Below are 19,090 nucleotides of genomic sequence, written 5' to 3' on the forward strand. Positions count from 1 at the left end.
GGGGAGGGGTATTACTCAGAAGGGTGGTGGGAATGGGTGATTGGCAGATAGCTGGGATGAGCCTGTTGACTCAATAGTAAGACCTATTGCAGTCGTTAAGAGTCGTCAACAGGCTCATCCCAGCTATCTGCCAATCACCCATTCCCACCACCCTTCTGAGTAATACCCCTCCCCACCTTCTCACTATATAGAAGGATCTGGCAACTTCTGTTTCAGTGTATCTGAAGAAGTGTGCATGCACACGAAAGCTCATACCAAGAACTAACTTAGTTGGTCTTTAAGGTGCTACTAGAAGGAATATTTTTTATTTAGCCAGAAAAGAATAAATTTGCCTCTATATTTACTATCAGTGTTTTTAAACTGCTTTTCTACTAGCAAGCAAAATCCACATATCCTTTCAAGGGGTTATTCACAGCTACCTTCTGTCTTTAGAATCATTACCCATTAGTGACGTCAAACAATACAATTTCCCACATGATTATATGTGTATCTGTCCATTTCTTGTAGTTCCTTTTATTGTTGTAACTTGACATTCAAGAGGTGGGATCTTAGATTAACCTCATCCCCTTGTGGACTTACAATTAAGGTTTTTCAGACAGTACTAATTTACTAAGTGGCATGTTCCATCAACAGATTGATGAGATTGTGGTCAACGTCAACTAAGTAACTCAATGAATGTGGGGAAAGGGAGTTTTCCATTTTGTAATGAGGTCACATGTATTCCTTTAAACCCCCCCCCCCCAACTCCCTCCCTGGCCCTTTCTATATTTTCTTAGGTTTTTCTTTCTAAAACCATTAGTGTTTCACAAGGGAAAACCCATAATCAAAAAAGTGGAGCACTCAAAATATTTTCCTATTGCAATCTCCTGCTGTTTTCAAGAATGATATAGTACTTGAGGGAAGCACGGCAGATAGCTCTAGCATAACTGATTTACATCTCACAGATAGAAACAACCAGGGGCTCCAGTATTGTCAAATTCAAGTTCTCAGGAACCTTCTGAACAAATGTGGGTAAAAACTAGTAAGGACTCTTCATAGCTGTATTTAGGTTACAGATTATATTATCATTTGTTGAATTTATATAATGCCCTATACCCAGAGACTAGGACTGTACACGTCTCCAACATTTGTGTTTGGGATGATTGGAAAGAGCCCCACTGTGATATTCTTTTGGGCAGCATGATTAATTCCCACCCCCTCCCCCTGCATACACCTATTTTGGGAATTTCCTTTGGAGAAAAGCACTGTGCAACTGAGAGTGCTCACTTCAGCCAGTGAAGGATAGGCCATCCTAATGGTGTTGAACTACATGCTCGAGTGACACCTCAAGATGTACTGAACTGATATATTCTACCCCACCCCTCAAAAAACCCCATTGCAGTGATCTTGTCACCCCAAGAGCACTATTGTCTTCCCATGTTAACGTCATGGGATTTTCCATTTATTTCCATTCTGTGAGCTCTTCCCAGTGTTTTTAATAGATATCATCTGCCCACTTTGTATCTCTGAACAGGGTGATAAAACAACACTTTACGTTATGAAGGGGCAACCTGATAATAGTTGCCATTGCTTGGTCTACATTACAAGAGACAATTGGTCTTTGTGTAGCTCTCATGGTGGTGAGAAACACAGTGGTACCTCGGGATGCGAACGGGATCCGTTACTTCCGGGTTGCCGCAGAGCGCAACTGGAACACGCTCTCAACCCAAAGCGCATCGAACTCGAGGTATGACTGTACCTGTTTGCTTCAACTAGCCCCAGAGATGTGGCTTCAAGTCACCAGTGACCTCTCCACCAACCTACCTCATTGTAACTAAATGGGCTGGGGGCGAGGCCATGAGTTCCTGCAGCTAAGTTCACATAAACATAAATTGATACCACAGGATTCCCTACTCTGACTAAAGCTTCAGAACGTATTAACAAACTCAGCTGTTGAGTACAATACTGAGAATTTTGTTTCTCGTGGTCCTGTTTCTGTTACAATGGTATCAGCACAGTTGGAGGAATTCAAACTATACAAATATAGAGCGAACCTAAGGGGACAAAAAACAAAACCAGAAACAGCCCAGAGGACTAGGCATGCTACATGCCATGAGGGCAGGGAAACAAAATGCAGGATTTTGGAAATGGACATGGCTGGAACTGGAGCACTCAGAGTAAATCAAATGTTTTTTACAAGACAGTCAGGGATTGCACGAGTGGCAGAGGCTTCAAAGATCCATAGCTTGGTAGAGCGCCGTGAGCATATTATCAAGAGGGACTAGCCAGCACTGAGCTCTGCAGGATTCGTTCAGTAAAAAGAACAGACTTCGTTTTGTGAAAATACTGCTTCTAGGAAGTTAATTTGATGCCTTCAGTCCACCACCAAAGACAATCTAAATTTGCTCCCAAAGCAAGAAGCACTAGACTATGGTCACAATTAGGTTGTCACATGGAATTGCTCAGTCACTGTAGCCTCCACCATCCGGCAGTTTTGGTCAGACAAGTTGACTGTACTAGATCAACTGTAACTGACCCCATTTCCTCCATTACTACTACTAAATGTTATAGTAAGAGATGTCCATTACATATTCCACTCTGGCTGCAGTTGAGCATGAACTCGAGACACTTGGAGAAAGGCACAGCCAGGCATCTCCTCCCTTCAACTCCCAATCGTACTTTCTGCGTACTGAAACTCTGTACAAGTTATTATCTTAAGAGATGTTCTGCATTTTCATTCAAGTTCTACACTGTCCCTACAGTCCCAAAAAAGGCCTGTGCAGTTTCGTTCTTTTGGGTCTTGCCTCCTTGCACAAGAAACACAGAATGAGAAGTTTCAGTTTGCCAGGAAGACTTTGGGGCACTTATACAAATACATGATAAACAGGAATGGATGAGTGCGTAAAAGCCTGTACAGATGTATCAGCAGATATCCAACCTCCTAAGCAAACATTTAAGGAAGGATTTAAACCACCCCCCCCAAAAAACCTATGGTCTACATGTACATTGACCGTGCTATGTAAGAGAGCTGCAAACAAAAGCCAGTGTGGTGTAGTGTTTAAGAGTGGTAGACTTGTAATCTGGTGAACTGGGTTCGCGTCTCCGCTCCTCCACATGCAGCTGCTGGGTGACCTTGGGCTAGTCACACTTCTCTGAAGTCTCTCAGCCCCACTCACCTCACAGAGTGTTTGTAGTGGGGGAGGAAGGGAAAGGAGAATGTTAGCCGCTTTGAGACTCCTTAGGGTAGTGATAAGCGGAGTATCAAATCCAAACTCTTCTTCAAAAAAACCCCCTAACCTTCCTTGGTTCACATCGTGAGGCCTAGCCAGCTTCTAAGATGTTTTGGCATTCACTGGGATACAGCTCAATACAGAATTTAGAAAACCCTTGCCGAAACATGGGAATCGAGAAGGCAACAGGGATCCTCCAGCAGTTGTGACTTCAACCCTAGAGGTGCACTCTTCATTGTCTCTCAAGGCAGACGGATGCCAACAATAAACAAATAAATAAAACCAGCAGGATCAGGAACTGTCAAAATACCACTCTGAAAGGAATTCCACACCTCATGCTCTTCGGAAAATGTCATTAAGGAACCCTGTTTGTATGAGTGTACTGCAACTTGTATGGGAGAAAAGCTCAATCCAACAAAAAAAGCAGCAAAGCTACTTAAAATACTAAACTTTATTTTCACATTTACATTTAAGTTTCCCCATTTCCATTTTTGACCACCACTACTATGCATTATCAAAACATTCCATACATATTTGAAATTAAAAGGGTGGAGTCCTGGTCTTAAAAACCGAACAGGCATTTTGGACAACACATTCTTGGCAAAACATTCTGGACGACATTAATCAAGACTCTGTAGGGAAAGCTTTAGCATTTATAAAAAGGACAGCCAGATATTAATGGTTATACACACAGAACTGAAACTTTGAAAGGAGTCATTTGTTAACTTCTTGCTCACAGAGTCTGCCTCCACTGCCAGAGTGCTTGAATAACCTAAAACACACCAAAAATAAAAAAAAGGTTAGTTCCGTCTTGATCTTCCTTTAGAGTACAAATTGCATTAAGCACCAGAAAAGCTATTTAAAACAATAAATGATCTGCATAAAGTATTTATGGGCATGGAATTTTCCACTTAAAAGTTTCTTTCATCTAGGTACAGTTAGCAGGACAAGTGTATATGAAATCCAAGTCTGTGCTAATTTTATAAAAAAAATGCTTACCAAGTACACCACTCAGTACACCAAGATTAAAATTACCCAATATATTTTGCCTTTTAAGACTGCTCACACCCTATAAAGCATAGTAAAGGAAAGCAAAAGGAAGGGTGTGTCTCAGCTAGGCAAATACTGTCTGAACTCTGCCTGCCCTGCCTTATGTCCAAATCCACTTCAGTAGCTGAACTAGCTGCTTTCAAACATTCTCCCTTCAACGGGCCACAATTTCCACCACCCTCTCCCTCCCGACAGCTTTGAAGTGTTTGGGGGAAAGCAGAAAAGCATAACAATTTTGTTTAAGGAATTTTGATAGTGAAATTTAAGATTTACAGGTCTAACCCAATACAGCTTGCTTCCTGATACCAGCACCACCACCTCCTGGCATGCTGTCACACAGTAATTTGGTTGACTTTGGGAAAGGAAAGCATCAAGACTGCCAAAGGTTCTAGCGCAGTAGTTCTTCCCTGCAAAAAGGAAACTGAAGGGAAGGCTAGCCAAATTCAGCAGTAGAAAACCACAACACCATTTTACTTGGTCAAAATGGGGCTGGAGAATCCTGTGGGTTTAAAAGTGAAGAGACACCGGCCATCAAAATGGAGAAAAATGTTTCCTTTCCCACAAACAGCTTCCATTTATCTAGTCCAAGTACTGCTTGTAGCTGAAGCTCTAAAATGTGTGGAAAGTGATTGGGAAAGGGGGCAACAATTTATTCTAGCAATTTTATCAAGACCCGATTGATTCCATTACCTTCTGGTCCTCTGTCCTGAAACAATTCTTAATGTAATTCACAAACTTGGCCTCCACCTTAGGCAAACTAGTTCCCTATTGCAAAAAAGAAAATAACAGTGAAACGTAAGATTGACACAAGGAACTGAAAGACTTTTAGCCTGTGTGGTACATGGAAATAAATTACTACACAAATTTTAAGATAATCTGATTCACATGCAACATTCTGGAGGACCTTTGCTACTATCAGAGACAAAGCATGCCAATTCCTGTTCACAGGACATTTGTTCTAGTGAGATTGCAGGAATAGGGGAAATGTAAGATCTGAGTGCCTAGGGGAGAATTTTTTTGCCCAGTTGGGGGGAAAAAATCAGAAATTGGGGTAGTGGTGCTTGTGATTATAGCATTTGGCTGCACAATGAAACAAGCAACTCGCCTGAATCCTGTTGCTTTTCACGTGCCTTAGATTCCTCCATCTTTTTGCATGAAATGAAATAACTGTATATGTAGAAGTACAGATACAATCAAGGGGTAGTGAGAAGCTTAATGAAGTAGTGAGAAGCTTAATGAAACAAAGCTTCTGAAGAACACAAAACTCAAAAGTTCGGAATCAGAAGTTGTGGATTTCTCACAAACAAACCCAAGTTGCAAAATTAAGTTTGTATTTACTGACATGACTGCAACATGCAAGTTCAGGACTGTTAATCTTGCACCTACAGCAACTATGGTATTTTCAGCCTGTACATATTTACTCAAGCAGTTCCCAGTATTCAACCGGGCAGGACTATATATAGCTTGAGTATAATGATAACATGCAACAGATTAGCATAGTTATTTACCACTAAAATGCATTATAGAAACTATTTTTTTGAGCTTTTTCTACAAGGCATGTTTATTTCCGCTTAATGCTAAGGTCTTTGTGATATTTAAGTCCAGATAATAAAACCTTCCTTCATTTATTTGCAATGCTGACAGTTTCAGTATTCAACTTCACCACCTCCTCGCCAGCACACATCAATTTATCCAACTGGTAAACAGATACACTTTGTGTGCAGCACTCTGTAGTCTGTTTATATCACTGGTAAAGATAAAGGGACCCCTGACCATTAGGTACAGTCATGGCCAACTCTGGGGTTGCGGCACTCATCTCGCTCTATAGGCCGAGGGAGCCGGCGTACATGTGGCCAGCATGACTAAGCAGCTTCTGGCAAACCAGAGCAGTGCACGGAAACGCCGTTTACCTTCCCCCTGGAGCGATACCTATTTATCTACTTGCACTTTGACGTGCTTTCGAACTGCTAGGTTGACAGGAGCAGGAACCAAGCAACGGGAGGTCACCCCATCGCGGGGACTCGAACCGCCAACCTTCTGATAGGCAAGTCCTAGGCTCTTTGGTTTAACCCACAGCGCCACCCACGTCCCCTATATCATTGGTACCTTTGCAATAATTGTACGACCAAAACAAAGCCACGCAGGGCAATATCCAATGAAGTCTGCCTGCTTGTACAACAGAAATCCACTTGTACCATGGGATTTTGCGTTTCACTTGCCTCCCTTCCCCCCGAAGTTCCCCCCATGTGCTTGACAGAAACCCCAAACCGATTGGATCGGATTTTGAAGGCATACAATGGGAAGGAGAAACAAGCAGTTTCCCTCATATATTATGTTGGGTCTCACCCTTTAAACATTTTAATAAATATACTCAATGGTATAACTGTGTGCGTGTTGACTAATTAAACATATATGTTCTTAGAACAGAAGGTTAGTTTTGAAAAGTATTTCATATTGCTATTTCCCCCAAGAACTCATTATTTTTCTTATAAAACAGATCGTCAAATTTCCTGCAATTTTATATCTATTAGATTTTGGTACATTCACCAAGCAGTCCATATAAAGGGCTTCTGCACCACTTATATTAAAATTCAAGCATATCAAAAAATTTTATTCAGTACCTGAACAAAGGATTTACATATTCCTTGCCACTATGAGCTCAGCAGCAATTAAAATTTTCAGTAAGGCAATCTCTACTAGCCAGGTAGCCAGTAAACTTACCTTTTGTACGCTTGCCTGCATTTTTGCTTTCATCTCATCTACGGTGAAGGTTTTTGGTGTTTTTGGACTCTGTGGTTTCTTCTCTTTATGAGACTCCGGAGTCTAAAACAGAGCAACTTAATTACATTTCTCAACAATATGACAACATAGTATTTACTATCTGGTCATTGTGCCCAATGCCTTGTGTTTATACTATATGCTTTGGTTTCAGATTGATTATTAACACCAATTTATTTTCTGCTGCGTAAGGCAAACGGTGTGTACAACCAAGTAGCAAATGCCCTTGTGCCAATATAATGTTGCATCCGCTAGACAGGGGTAAAAGGTGTCAAGGTGTACAACCACAACTGTCTAGCTTGTACAAGAAGTCCAGATATACAGTCCTTCTAAAAACATGGTCATTTCATCAACTACATTAATGTGAATTCTAGTTTTTGTCTCCTGTTACATGTGAGAGCTTTTTTAAATCAGGTATTGAAATTCCACAGCTAACTTCCATAAGTTTGTAGTGAACAGATGTTCAAATAATTCCCAATTATTTTACAAATTTGCAGGCAAATGATGAATACCGGTGTATTAAGGAATTTATACCTACTTTTGACTTGGGTGTTCCCAGCTTGGAATCTTTCCCATTCTGGTTTGATTTTGGTGTGTTCTTTGCAGAAGAATCTCGGGCAGGCTAAAATAGGAATAAATGTAAGAATCTATCAGCGCTCCACTTTATGTGAATCTGCCAAAAAATTCCATTCTCTACTAGCCAAATACCACATTTGCAAATAGGGTGTCAAAATGACTAGGTGGAAAATAATCATACCATGGACAAAAATTCCTTATGACCAGATTATTCTGTAGCTCGATATCATATAGGCACTGTCTAATTAAATTATTTGCTTTACTGAAGCCCCGTGTTAATAATAACTGTTGTGGTAATAACCTAGAAAAGTAAAGCTTTTGGTTGACATTACACCTTGCAGTGCTACAGACCTTTTTAAATCAACTGACTTATTACTTAAGTCCATTCATTTCAGTGGGCCTACTAAACACAACTTAGTTGGAGATCATCTTATTTTTTCTGAAAGAAACATGAATGCATTACAAACTTAATTAGTAACACACTACGAACACAAGTAAAAATTGGCAACTGGTACAAACAAAATAACTACAATCTTAGACTCTACTAACTTGCATTTAACCAATAACGTTATACTTGATTAAAACTTAGTACCCATAATTCATTTTTACCTTGATTCACAATTTTAAATTAAGATTCCTAGTAATGCAAGTTAAATTGATTTTCATAGCCTTAATGGTTCTAAATCTCATAACACACAAAATCACAAATCCTATCTTTTAAAAATGTTAACAAAATCCCCAACTCTTGTTCACAGACATGTTATACAGTTATACAGACATATAATGAACAGATAAAGGAATTGTTAATGGAAAGTGAAAGCTACAACTGAAAAATCTCTAATCCAACTTAATCTTTAAGCCACAGTGCCACCTAGTGCCCCATGTCTGTAAAGTAACATAAAAGTAGGGGATTTTTATCATTTTACTTCTCCAAAGAATAAGATCTTATTACTTGAATGTGAAAAGAAAATACTATCCCGGCTGATAGCTTTAAATAATCTAAGTCAATTTACTGCAGTTGTTCCATACTAAAATTTTCCTTTACTTAAAAATCATTTATTTTAAAAGCACCTTCCTATTTCCACCTATCTATCCAAAACAAAAGCTACATTTCCCTCTGGAAGGGAATCTTCTGTCCCCACTTAGACAAGTAGATTTTACTTACAGCCCAGGCCAAGGGAACAGAACAGGAAGTGCTATGACAGGGGAGACATTCACTCTCTCCTAATCCCACAGCTCTCAACTCAAAAGGTATAAGCACAGATTCACTGAGTCAAGGCTGGTCAACTTCCCAGTCTAGCCCAGGCCTTGAAAAGGAGTCAATAGAGTGCCGCAACTTACTCCTGCCAATGTGTTTAAACAACCGTTTGCTGATTAATGAAAACAAAAGGTGATGGGAAGAAGAAAAAAGATTCAGGAACTATGGATACCACATTGACAGTTCTAGGAGAGGAAGACCCAAATAGCACTTGATCCTGGACTGTGCAATAGAGGGAGGGAGCCTCAGTTTCCTCACTCAGAAGCTTCCTTTCAAGATTAGGCCAGTTCAGAGCCCAATCCCTTCAAACACTGACAAACCAACAGCGCTTATCAGACATGTTTGCTTTTTAATTTGGGAATGCAACTGTTGTTGCTTTGAAGCACCAAGACACAGAGCTGAAGCACAGAGGACTAAAAAAATGTTTCAGAACCAGAATTTTGAGACTGTACAAGGGTATTGGACAGTACCAGTCTTAAGACAGGGGCAGGCAATGTTTGCATATGAACCAGCTAGTAATTATTAACTCTCAGAGACTGATTTAAACCCGTGCTTGATTGAAAGCATTCTTCTGTGCATTCAAAATATGTGAAATTTACAACTAGATTACTAGAGCATGAGCTCAACAAAGGTAGCATCAACACAAACCAAGTCAACTAAAAAGAAACCCCCTTCTGAATTGGTGATAGGGTATAAGGAGGTTTTGACATGTAATCAGTAGCAAATAGCAATTTTCGCACTATTTGCACCAACATGGCAGACAGGAACTCACAAAATAATTGTTTTAATGTTTTTAAATCACCTTGATCATTTCAGTGGGATAGAAATCATTCTGTCAAAAATAGCTCAGTTCTTTTTCAGCAACTGTTGTCACCAAATTGTGAGACAAGATACTGGAAAATGTTTTCTTCGCTATGAGGGTTGGGATACAATACTTACACTTGACATGCTCACCTTTATATTCAACCACATCATTCCAATAGCATAAACAAACAACCTATAGAAATGTTAATAATCCCTTCTGTAAGTACAAAGTTATACATTGTGAAGTGATTTCTGAATTGTACATAATTACTCACTTTTTTTGCTGGAGTCTTCTCTTCCTCCTCATCATCATCCATGTCGTCATCGTCACTACAATTAAAAATTCCAATTAGTATCAACACCCAAAAGATTTAAGAATCTTTGAAGGCCCACATCCAACTTGTATTATACCAGTAAGAGATAAACAGAAGTGGAAAGTACAACTTAATGTGAACTGGGTTGGGGGGCGACACACTAACTCAGAGCAATGCCAATTTCAGAGCATGTGTAAGCATTCCTAATTTAATTCTGTTCTTTTTAAGGTGCTCTGGAGATCCTTTCTGAATTTAAAGCAGGGTAGGAAATCCAACTAAATAAAGTAAAAAAAATGCTGCTTGTCTTTTCACTAGCAAAAACTGAAATTTTGCTATTAATGGCAACATTTTAACAAGGCACATGTATCCTCACAAATATTCATAAATAAAACAAACCGATCAATCTAAATAACTACTTTTGAAAAAGACAATTTTTCTGGGTGCGAAGCTGACATTTATTAGCAAATTGTTAAAAACACTGAACATATTCCAAAAGGTAACTTACTCATCATCATCATCTTCGTCGTCTTCATCATCGTCGTCATCCTCTGTCAGCTTTACTTTTTTCTTTTAAAGAAAGAACGTATGGAAGGGATTACAAATATGCCCAATGTTTTGATTCTAAGTTTAGACCTGCTAATGTAGGATTTACCACTGAAGTCTTCGCTGGCACCTAGAAGGCCTCTGAGTTTCCTCCACTGACTATCCCTTTAGTTATGGAATTGTGAGGATGATTACCTTTTTCTTCCTTGAAAAGTAGAGCTGAAAAAGGAAGTTGGAAGTGACGATATGCCTTACTTCCTCTTTCAGTTCTATATTCTTCCTTCCTAGGGCACAACAGCACTCCCTTAAAAATCGAAATGTACCCACCCATCCAAAAAGGGTGGCAACCAATTTAAAATAAAGTCTTTTGGTCTTTTTTACACACACCACATGATAAGGCTTCCTCTAATTTATAGACAAAATTTGGTTTTATTTTACTCCTAAGTCTAGATTCACAGAGGACCTATGCAAAACTTCTCTTGCCAACCATACAAGCTAGAACACAGGTGCTTGTGTGAGGAAACCCATTCCTATAGAGACACTATCAATTCCAAAGCAGCCATTTCTCCCCCCCCCATCAGCTTACCTGTGGAACTTTACCCAATGTCACACCTGCAGGCCTTTTTGCTGTGTTGTGTAGTACCTTATCATCATCATCTTCATCTTCAGAAGATTCTGGTTCTTCTTCTAAAGCTGAAAATATGGAACAAGTCAAGTAAGGCTACACACAACTTTTCAACATTATGGCAGGCCATAAGAGATACATTCACTTTACCAAATTTATGTGTTCAGACAGAAATTAAGTGAAACAGAGAAGAGAGGTCACTTTCTTACCTACGAGATGTTGACCACTGACATAAACTGGTCCTGAGCCACTCTTCAACCTCAGAATTACTGGTGGTGTGATTTCAAAGCCACCTAATGAAACCTGAAGGGGGAAAACATACAAAGCATAGTTGAAATATTTGCATCATATAGACAGTATTGCCAAAGCTACATAACTCACAATTCCCAACAGGTCTAGAAAAGGCATTGGATTATCATACATCTCTACTCAAACAGGAAAAAGTGGTCTAGGGTTCTGCATGAAGTAAAAGCAGAACCTCTTTCCCATTTTATTTGGTAGAGTCCAAACTAGTATTTAAAATGATAGAACTTTATAAAAGCTAAACATTTTTCAGCTGGCTGAAAGCCCTTTCTTAGTTGAACCTATGCATTTAATGGAGCAGTTTCAGCCAAGCTACTTTAGCCTTTGAAGTGTTACAGGACTTCTTGAAAAATGGGTGATTCAAAACTGAGTAAGACAGAAAATTGCAACAGACATCTGACTAGCCAAAACCCGTTATTCACAAGGTTTCTGCCAAAACAACTAATGTACAAAAACCTAAATGAGGGAATATTCTTTAACAAATTGAGAGAAAAGTAATGCCAAAGGTTGTATAACGAATCACAGTAAAGGCATTTCATGTGTTTATCAACCTAATGAAAGCCTGAATTATGTAACTTTGTCGATTTTATCTGTTTTTAGAAATGCATATCTGTTTTTATTTACAAAGGTAATAGCTCGGGGGGGGGGGGCAAAGCCCACTTAAGGCAGCTTACAGACCATAAAAACATGATAGACGTGGAAAACCTCAGGCCAGGAGGCCAGATGTGTCCCATAGAGCCTCTCTTAGCTAGCTTATGGTGCTCTCCCCAAATAACACCCACTCTTCCCAAAGCCACTCCTCTAAAAGGCCTTGCTCTGTACCCTCAAGCGCCAGGCTGCAATGTGTCCTTGAACTGTAATAAAGTTCTTGCTTGCCAGGGCAAAGAAATCTCAGACACTTGCATGAATTCAGTTCAGCCTGCTGTGTAGAGAGAGGAGCCACATCTTTTGCTCTGCTCTCTTTTGCCTCTGGGCCCACCTGCAACTGACATGCAGTCCACACGCCTATAAACCACCCTGAGATCTCTGGCATACAAATTTAATTAATTAATATGGAAAAGGTTGCCTGTGAGGATTCTAACAGCCATCAATACATCAGTTTGAGAAAAGAAGCGTATGGCAGGAGCTGCCGTGTCCTCCTGTGCCGGACACTTGTCACTAGCTCCGCTCACAGATCTGATCTGGGGAGAAGTGTGCTTCTGGAGAGAGCTGCCCTTAAGAGCAAGACAGTCACAACTGCCACTGACATCGGTGAGGACTTACTGCTGCTCTACACAGCCAGAATCTGCATGAACTGACTTATGTAACTGCACTGTAAGAACTGTAACAAAAAACCTGTGCCTCCTTGCCTTCCCTCTTGCCTTCTTCTGTTCCTTTTTCCAACTGTGTCGTCATGTCATTACAGACTGAGCCTGGGGTCAGGGATCATCTTAGTACAGTACTAATGAAAGGCACTCTGTGTGTCTTTTTGGCTAAAGGGTGTATATAAATGCTTTAAGTAAAATAAATACCATTAGGCTGAAAAAGGGTCCCTATTCCTGTACAATACATTCAAATTACAAAGTCATTTTAAAAACATAAGCCACTTAATGCAGATAAAACAATGTGAATCTCAGCAGAAATAAGAATCTATCTACTGTATGATAGCACTTTTTTAAAAAGCTGCAATGGTAAGACTACTTCACAGCTGGCGCCAAGAAACAAATGCTTGGCTACCAAGGCTAGCTGTATCTGTTAAGCCTTTGTCTATTCCCCATGCAAACAGATCAGAACATTAAATAATTCAACTTGCAACTACAAAGCACAATTTTTATAATGTAGCTTCTGCCAGTTACAGTGGAATAAAAAGTTTCATGGTACAAAAAAATGTACTGTTTCTAATTCTATGTAATTAAAATGACTTCACTTTGAGCATTTATTACTATTATTCAAAACCTGCCCATCTGGCTGGATTTCCCCAGCCACTCTGAGCGGCTTACAGCATATATAAAAAACTGTAAAATATCAGACATTTGAAATTTCCCAATACAGGGCTGCCTTCAGATGTCTTAGGCTGCTTTTTCAAAGAGCCCAAAGTAACTTAAAGAATCAGTAATGTAGGATGAAGCTTTTCCATAATAGAAAATTTTTCACTTCTAGAAATGCATTGTTTCATAAAATTAGTAGTTTTAACAAATGAACACATTACCTGCAAGGTTGGGCAGGTATTTCAAAATTCTAATAGTCCTTTAGGCATACTCACATTAGTATGTTGAGTAAAGCTTCACATTTGTTTAAACGTAATGGGTAAAATCCAACCATAACTGCAGATCAGAGTTGACAGAGGAGGTTTCCCCACCCCCAAATCCATTCTAAAGGGTTGGGAGACCCACTTACCATGGAAAGAAGAGGAAGGAGATGTCTGCTCATGTGATACTGAATGTCATCCAACATTTACACAACATTAACGGTGCTTTAATTAATTATTCCCTAAACAAATAAATTCTATCGGGGGGGGGGGACTGTTTTTAACAGTGTCTTTCTCTTGTTTTTGCTTCCTAGATGTCAAACACTGAAATAAATTTAGATTACCATAAAAATGTCCAATAAGCCGACATCGCTACACAAAATAAAAAGACGAAAGCTAAGTCATGTAACCCAGTAAACTTGCTGACCAAATTAAGATGCAACACTAAACCACAGGTAAGAGCCAAGGTCACATGTTCAACCTTCCTTCAGCACAGGCATGAAGAGCTCTTAAGTGTCCACTTTAGTTTTCAACTACGTAGCTACTGTACAATCAAAATCCTGTGAGAATACAACTAGAAAAAATGTGTAAGGGAATATCGTTATATAGTACAGTGGTACCTCGGGTTAAGTACTTAATTCGTTCTGGAGATCCGTTCTTAAACTGAAACTATTCTTAACCTGAAGCACCACTTTAGCTAATGGGGCCTCCTGCTGCTGCCACACCGCCGGAGAACGATTTCTGTTCTCATCCTGAAGCAAAGTTCTTAACTTGAAGCACTATTTCTGGGTTAGCGGAGTCTGTAACCTGAAGTGTTATGTAACCTGAAGCGTATGTAAACTGAGGTACCACTGTATTTAGATTTCATCCCACCAATTTTAATAGATAAGCGAAAAACTTACCGTAGGCTGCACTGACATCTTCAAGGATGCCAGAGTGACAGTAATCTGCTTGCCTTCGTAGTCCAATGCTTCTGCTTCAACAACATGCAACTCATCTTTAGCACCAGCCCCTAAGCTAACCTGTAGAACAAGGTACAGTGTTTGACAAGGAAAACAGCTGAGGCTTACAGCCTTAGTGCTACAGCTACCCAACACAAAGAATGGTATACCAGACCAGCTTACTTTATTCTCAGTTGGTGCCATAACGTAAAGGTGTACTCATTACTTCAAGTTTAATCAAGATGTTCAAGAACACCCCAGTTTTGACAATTGTCATATTAAGTGAATGGTGGTGGGGTCCTCAGGAAAGCCAGTCTTTGGAAGAGGAATGATAATTTAAGCCACCTTCTATATTTCATGCAGTGGTATTTTAACAGGTCTTCCATGGTAGCCTCAGGTGAAGCCACAGAAAGTGTGACCACAGCATAGTGGTATCAATACATATCAAGCCAATATCTAGATAGCTGCATCAAATACCCATTCTGGCCACATCAGTGAACTTTTCAGGTGCAATTGCCACAATGTTTTGCATCAGTACAGCCTGCAATTATTTTGCAGCACTTGTTCCAGTAGCTCTTCAGTATTTTCCAAGAATCAGCACTTACCGTTCTTAAAGAGAGCTGATGATCATTTTCTTCATCATTCACCTTGAAATGATACTCCTTGTCTGCCTTTAGTTCACAACCTGCAAAAGCAGCAATGTGTTTGCTATTAAATAGCTTGAATATTTAGCTCCCTTTACAGGCCTAACAGAGAAAATGTAATATGCAATCTTTTACACTTCTACTAAAAAAAAACCCGCACACTGAATGGGCCTTACTCCCAAAAAAGACTGCAGTCTGTGTGTCCTTGTTTAACCCACATGCAAATCCGAACAGATCTGCTTCACTTCTACATCTACAAAAAACAAAAAACCCTTGGAAGTTTACAGTGTTCATAGCTGTCACAAGTTGGGATCAGATCCAATCAGTCACAAGTTGGGATCAGATCCAATAGAGAAAAAAATCCTGAGTACCATTTAAACATACAGGGGAAAGCTTTATAAGCACTGATCTTCCACTTACACCTCTTGTTAAAAGCACACAAACACCATGCCGTTCTAGAGCACCAATTAGTTTTTCACGGCGCACGATTCTACTTATATGCCTGCAGGTTACAAAGAACAGTTGCCATCTTGCGATTACAGGGTTCCTCCTCATCTTGCAAGGTGCTATCATGCTCCGCCTACTGAAGCACATGGCCATCCGAGGCCATTCTTTCTCCCCTCCCCGCTGGTACCACACTGCAATACCAGCCTCTGCAGCAGCTCTCTGCGCTTTTTCTCCCCCCCCCCCCCCCACAGCAGGCCTATAGGTCTGACATGAAATGACCTGTGTCAACTCGAAAAAGCACCGGCCGCAGAGAGTAAAGCGTTATTTCCACGGGGAAGCGTCTCGGGGCCAGAAAAATTAATTAACAATCGTAGTGTTTTCTTTCCCTACCCTATTTGTGTGGTCCGCTTTATTTTTGAAGCCGTGTAAGTCGCATTTGCTTCTTGAACCTGAAACCCCCACCCAACTTCCAGGGCGGCCACGTGGCGAAGCGCATGGGGGAGACATGGAGCCAAAAGGCCCCTCATCCAACTCCCCCTCCTCCTCCTCCTCCAGCCACGTGAGAGGAAGGGGGAGGGGAGCGTCGCCAGGAACTGGTGGGCCCGGTGCCAAAGCGGCGGAGACGGCGTCCATTTAAGCGGGGAGGAGGTTGGAGGGGGTGGGAAAGGAGGACAAAGGAAGCAGCCGCCGCATTTCCAAACACACAGCAGGGCGGGGGGCGGCTGAGGGCCCCCTAATTCCCCCCCGAAGCGCCAGCCACGTGGGGAAGCCCCCTCCCACCTTCCTTCCTTCCTTCCAGGCGCTTGGACCCGGCCCCGCCCTCCATGAGAAGCGGGCGAGGGAAGAACGCGGAGCGCGCGAGGGACGTTCGAAGCGGGGGGGGGGGGGGAGAAGCCGCGTGGGAAAGGGAACGTGCGCATGCGCCAAAGGGGTAGGGGGGGGATAACCCCCCCGCCTCGTTTTTCCCTCACGCGGGCGGCCTAGGCCCTTTTACCGAAGAGGAAGGTCTGCGGCCTGAGGGAGCCCATGTTGTCCATGTCCATGCTGCTGTCCTCCATCTTGTCTGCTGGCCGCCCTCACCACCTAACGCGGTCGTCGTCGGTATCACCTTTTCTCCCCCCCTCAGGTCACGTCAGTCGCAGGAGCCGCGCGGACGGGGCGGAACAGGACGGAGGGCACCTGTGGGGCGGACGGATGGACAAACGCAGCAGCAGCAGCGCGCACTGCGAGAAAAAGGGCCCGCCTCCTCCCCGCCTCCCTGCATTTATAGGTCCACAGGTCTCGCGAGATCTGCCGCCGGACCCCCTTTTTCCCTTTTTTTGCGGCGCCGCCGGCTGCCTTCCAATCAACTTCAGCTGGCGGGAGCCGACGGCTTGAGGGGCGCATGCGCCTGAGAGGATGGGCGAAGTGTTCTACAGAAGCGAGTGGGTGGTCGCTGCGCGCATGCGCTCTCGCCTTCCATTCTGTCATCCTTCCGCGCGGCCCCGTTGAGGCGCTCTCGCGCATTACGCAGCTGTGCTGGGTCAAAATCACTCAGCTGAGCCCTTTTTAAATAAAAAAAATTGTAATTAGTTGTCTTTTTCCTTTTGTCATGAGGCTGGTCCCCAACTAAGAATTCCGTTATGCTCCATATGCATGCCATAAACCCAATGCTTTTTTTCTGGGGGAAACGCATACCCCTAAGCATTTTGTGAATTTGTATTTATTTTTCCCGATTTGAACTATAAAATGGTGGTTTCCTTGAGTCAAAATGAGAGTACCCCTATACATAAAAAAGCACTGCATAAAAATAAACCCATCAGACTGACTGGTGTGTGGTTTTTTTGAAAACTCAAAAGCCTTTAGCAGCTTTGGGAAAGCATGCATTTTAAAAGAAGTAGAATATAAATAAACAAAACTTGGTTTATTTGTGCTGGATATTTCTCGATATACTGCTTTCCTAAAACTCGGACCGTTTGACATCATCATCATCATAGGATCAGTCTAGTGACATAATTTGCTTCATAACGGAACCATAAAGCAGAGATGAGTGTAATATTAGGTGAAAAGAGAACCCCAGGGCAGTGATGGTTATAGATGCACAACCGTCCCCAGTGTCATTTGTGAAACGTTTGAATGTGGAGTTGTGTCCATTTCATTTGCTTTTCCCATTTCTCCCATTCTCCCAACACTCAACCCTGACATACTTGTAAAAACAGGGTGGCGGATGGGTCTGCGCAATGCTTCGAGAGTGTGCTAAATGCACCTACCATATTTGTACATGATCCACTGAGCTACGAACCATTATAAAATCTGGCATAGCAAATGTTAGGTTGTGGGTGAACATATCAGACGACACAGCGATTCTTCAAACAGCTCTTGTTTATTCACAGGCCAGAACAGAACTGAAGGGTTCAGCCAGCCTGCTTATATAGAGCTCCAGTACAACGTAACTGTAACAACTTTCTGTAACTATCCAATCACTGAACGTCACTTTCAATCCCTTATTTGCATATGTGGACCTGAACTATCTACAGTATCCCCCTGCTGGCCTAGGGTGAGAACTTCAGTACATAACACCAAACATAAGCCGTTTTCATGTGTTTGCTTGTACAATTTGCTGGACAAATTACTGGTCCTTGGGGCATATAAGCAATATGCATAACTGTGGCCGTATCAGCCTTTCCCCCCAAAAAAGACCAAATGGCCATTCGAAGGTTGGAGCTGAAGTATTTGGTGGAGGGTTGAATTGCCATTGTATGTAAGTGTAATACATTGAGTTTTTATTATGATAAGAATTTTTGTCATTGTATGAGGCTTGTATTGAGGTTCTTATAAACATGTTATATATAATTTAGAGTTCCTTTCCAGGCTGACCAGAAGGCTATTCACAAAACAGAGATTGAAATCCGGGTATCTCATTGTCGGAGTTCCATTGAGACCGCACTAGCGCAAATATACACAGAGAGAATTTCTCTCATGGACTTATTTCAGAAATATTTGGACTGCCTGGCTTTAAGACACTGAGTTGCACAAGTCATTATTATTTTGCCATTGTATAAATTATTTAAGGATTTATGTAATAGAAGGTGTTGAAATGCTGTACATTATTGTTAATAACTTTTGTAAACTACATACAGAGTTGCTTGGTTTTTCATTTATCTCTCTGTAGTCCTTGGGCTCGGTATTGCCACTCTCACTATGCTGGAGTTGGCTTGGTTGCAAATTGGCAGCCACATGATAACAGTGTGACAACAGCCTTCCGTTTTTATGTATATAGGGAAAATTTTGTTAAACATACTTATGGGCAACACAGCCATTAGATTTTGTGAATACAGAGACTGATTATAAAGCTCATTTAAGTTAGTTATCCTTAACTTTTTGTTTTATGG

At 41.3% G+C, this 19,090-nt stretch overlaps 1 protein-coding gene across 1 annotated transcript; it reads right to left on the reverse strand.

The window, feature by feature from the left end:
• Nucleotides 1-3,642: 3,642 nt before the first annotated feature.
• On the reverse strand, nucleotides 3,643-16,970 carry NPM1 (nucleophosmin 1). The gene is made up of 11 exons (XM_080998764.1): nucleotides 16,714-16,970; nucleotides 15,234-15,313; nucleotides 14,590-14,709; nucleotides 11,367-11,460; nucleotides 11,119-11,225; nucleotides 10,495-10,556; nucleotides 9,951-10,005; nucleotides 7,576-7,659; nucleotides 6,981-7,082; nucleotides 4,950-5,024; nucleotides 3,643-3,981 (listed from the first exon to the last, which is right to left on the reverse strand). Exons 1-11 carry the CDS (start codon nucleotides 16,775-16,777, stop codon nucleotides 3,943-3,945), a joined length of 882 nt encoding a protein of 293 aa, XP_080854890.1. The 5' UTR covers nucleotides 16,778-16,970; the 3' UTR covers nucleotides 3,643-3,942.
• Nucleotides 16,971-19,090: the final 2,120 nt, after the last annotated feature.

This window comes from Podarcis pityusensis, assembly GCF_964106645.2.
Source record: "Podarcis pityusensis genome assembly, chromosome: 3".
Taxonomy (NCBI): Eukaryota; Metazoa; Chordata; class Lepidosauria; order Squamata; family Lacertidae; genus Podarcis; species Podarcis pityusensis.

Bases quoted from the DNA above. Each gene is read 5' to 3' on its own strand.
- NPM1 (XM_080998764.1), bottom strand. From the start codon at position 16,777: ATGGAGGACAGCAGCATGGACATGGACAACATGGGCTCCCTCAGGCCG. The intron at 11,461-14,589 runs GTAAGTTTTTCG...TTCCCCCTTCAG, and splicing joins AGATGTCAGTGCAGCCTACG to GTTTCATTAGGTGGCTTTGA. The intron at 5,025-6,980 runs GTAAGTTTACTG...TTTTTGCAATAG, and splicing joins TGCAGGCAAGCGTACAAAAG to GGAACTAGTTTGCCTAAGGT.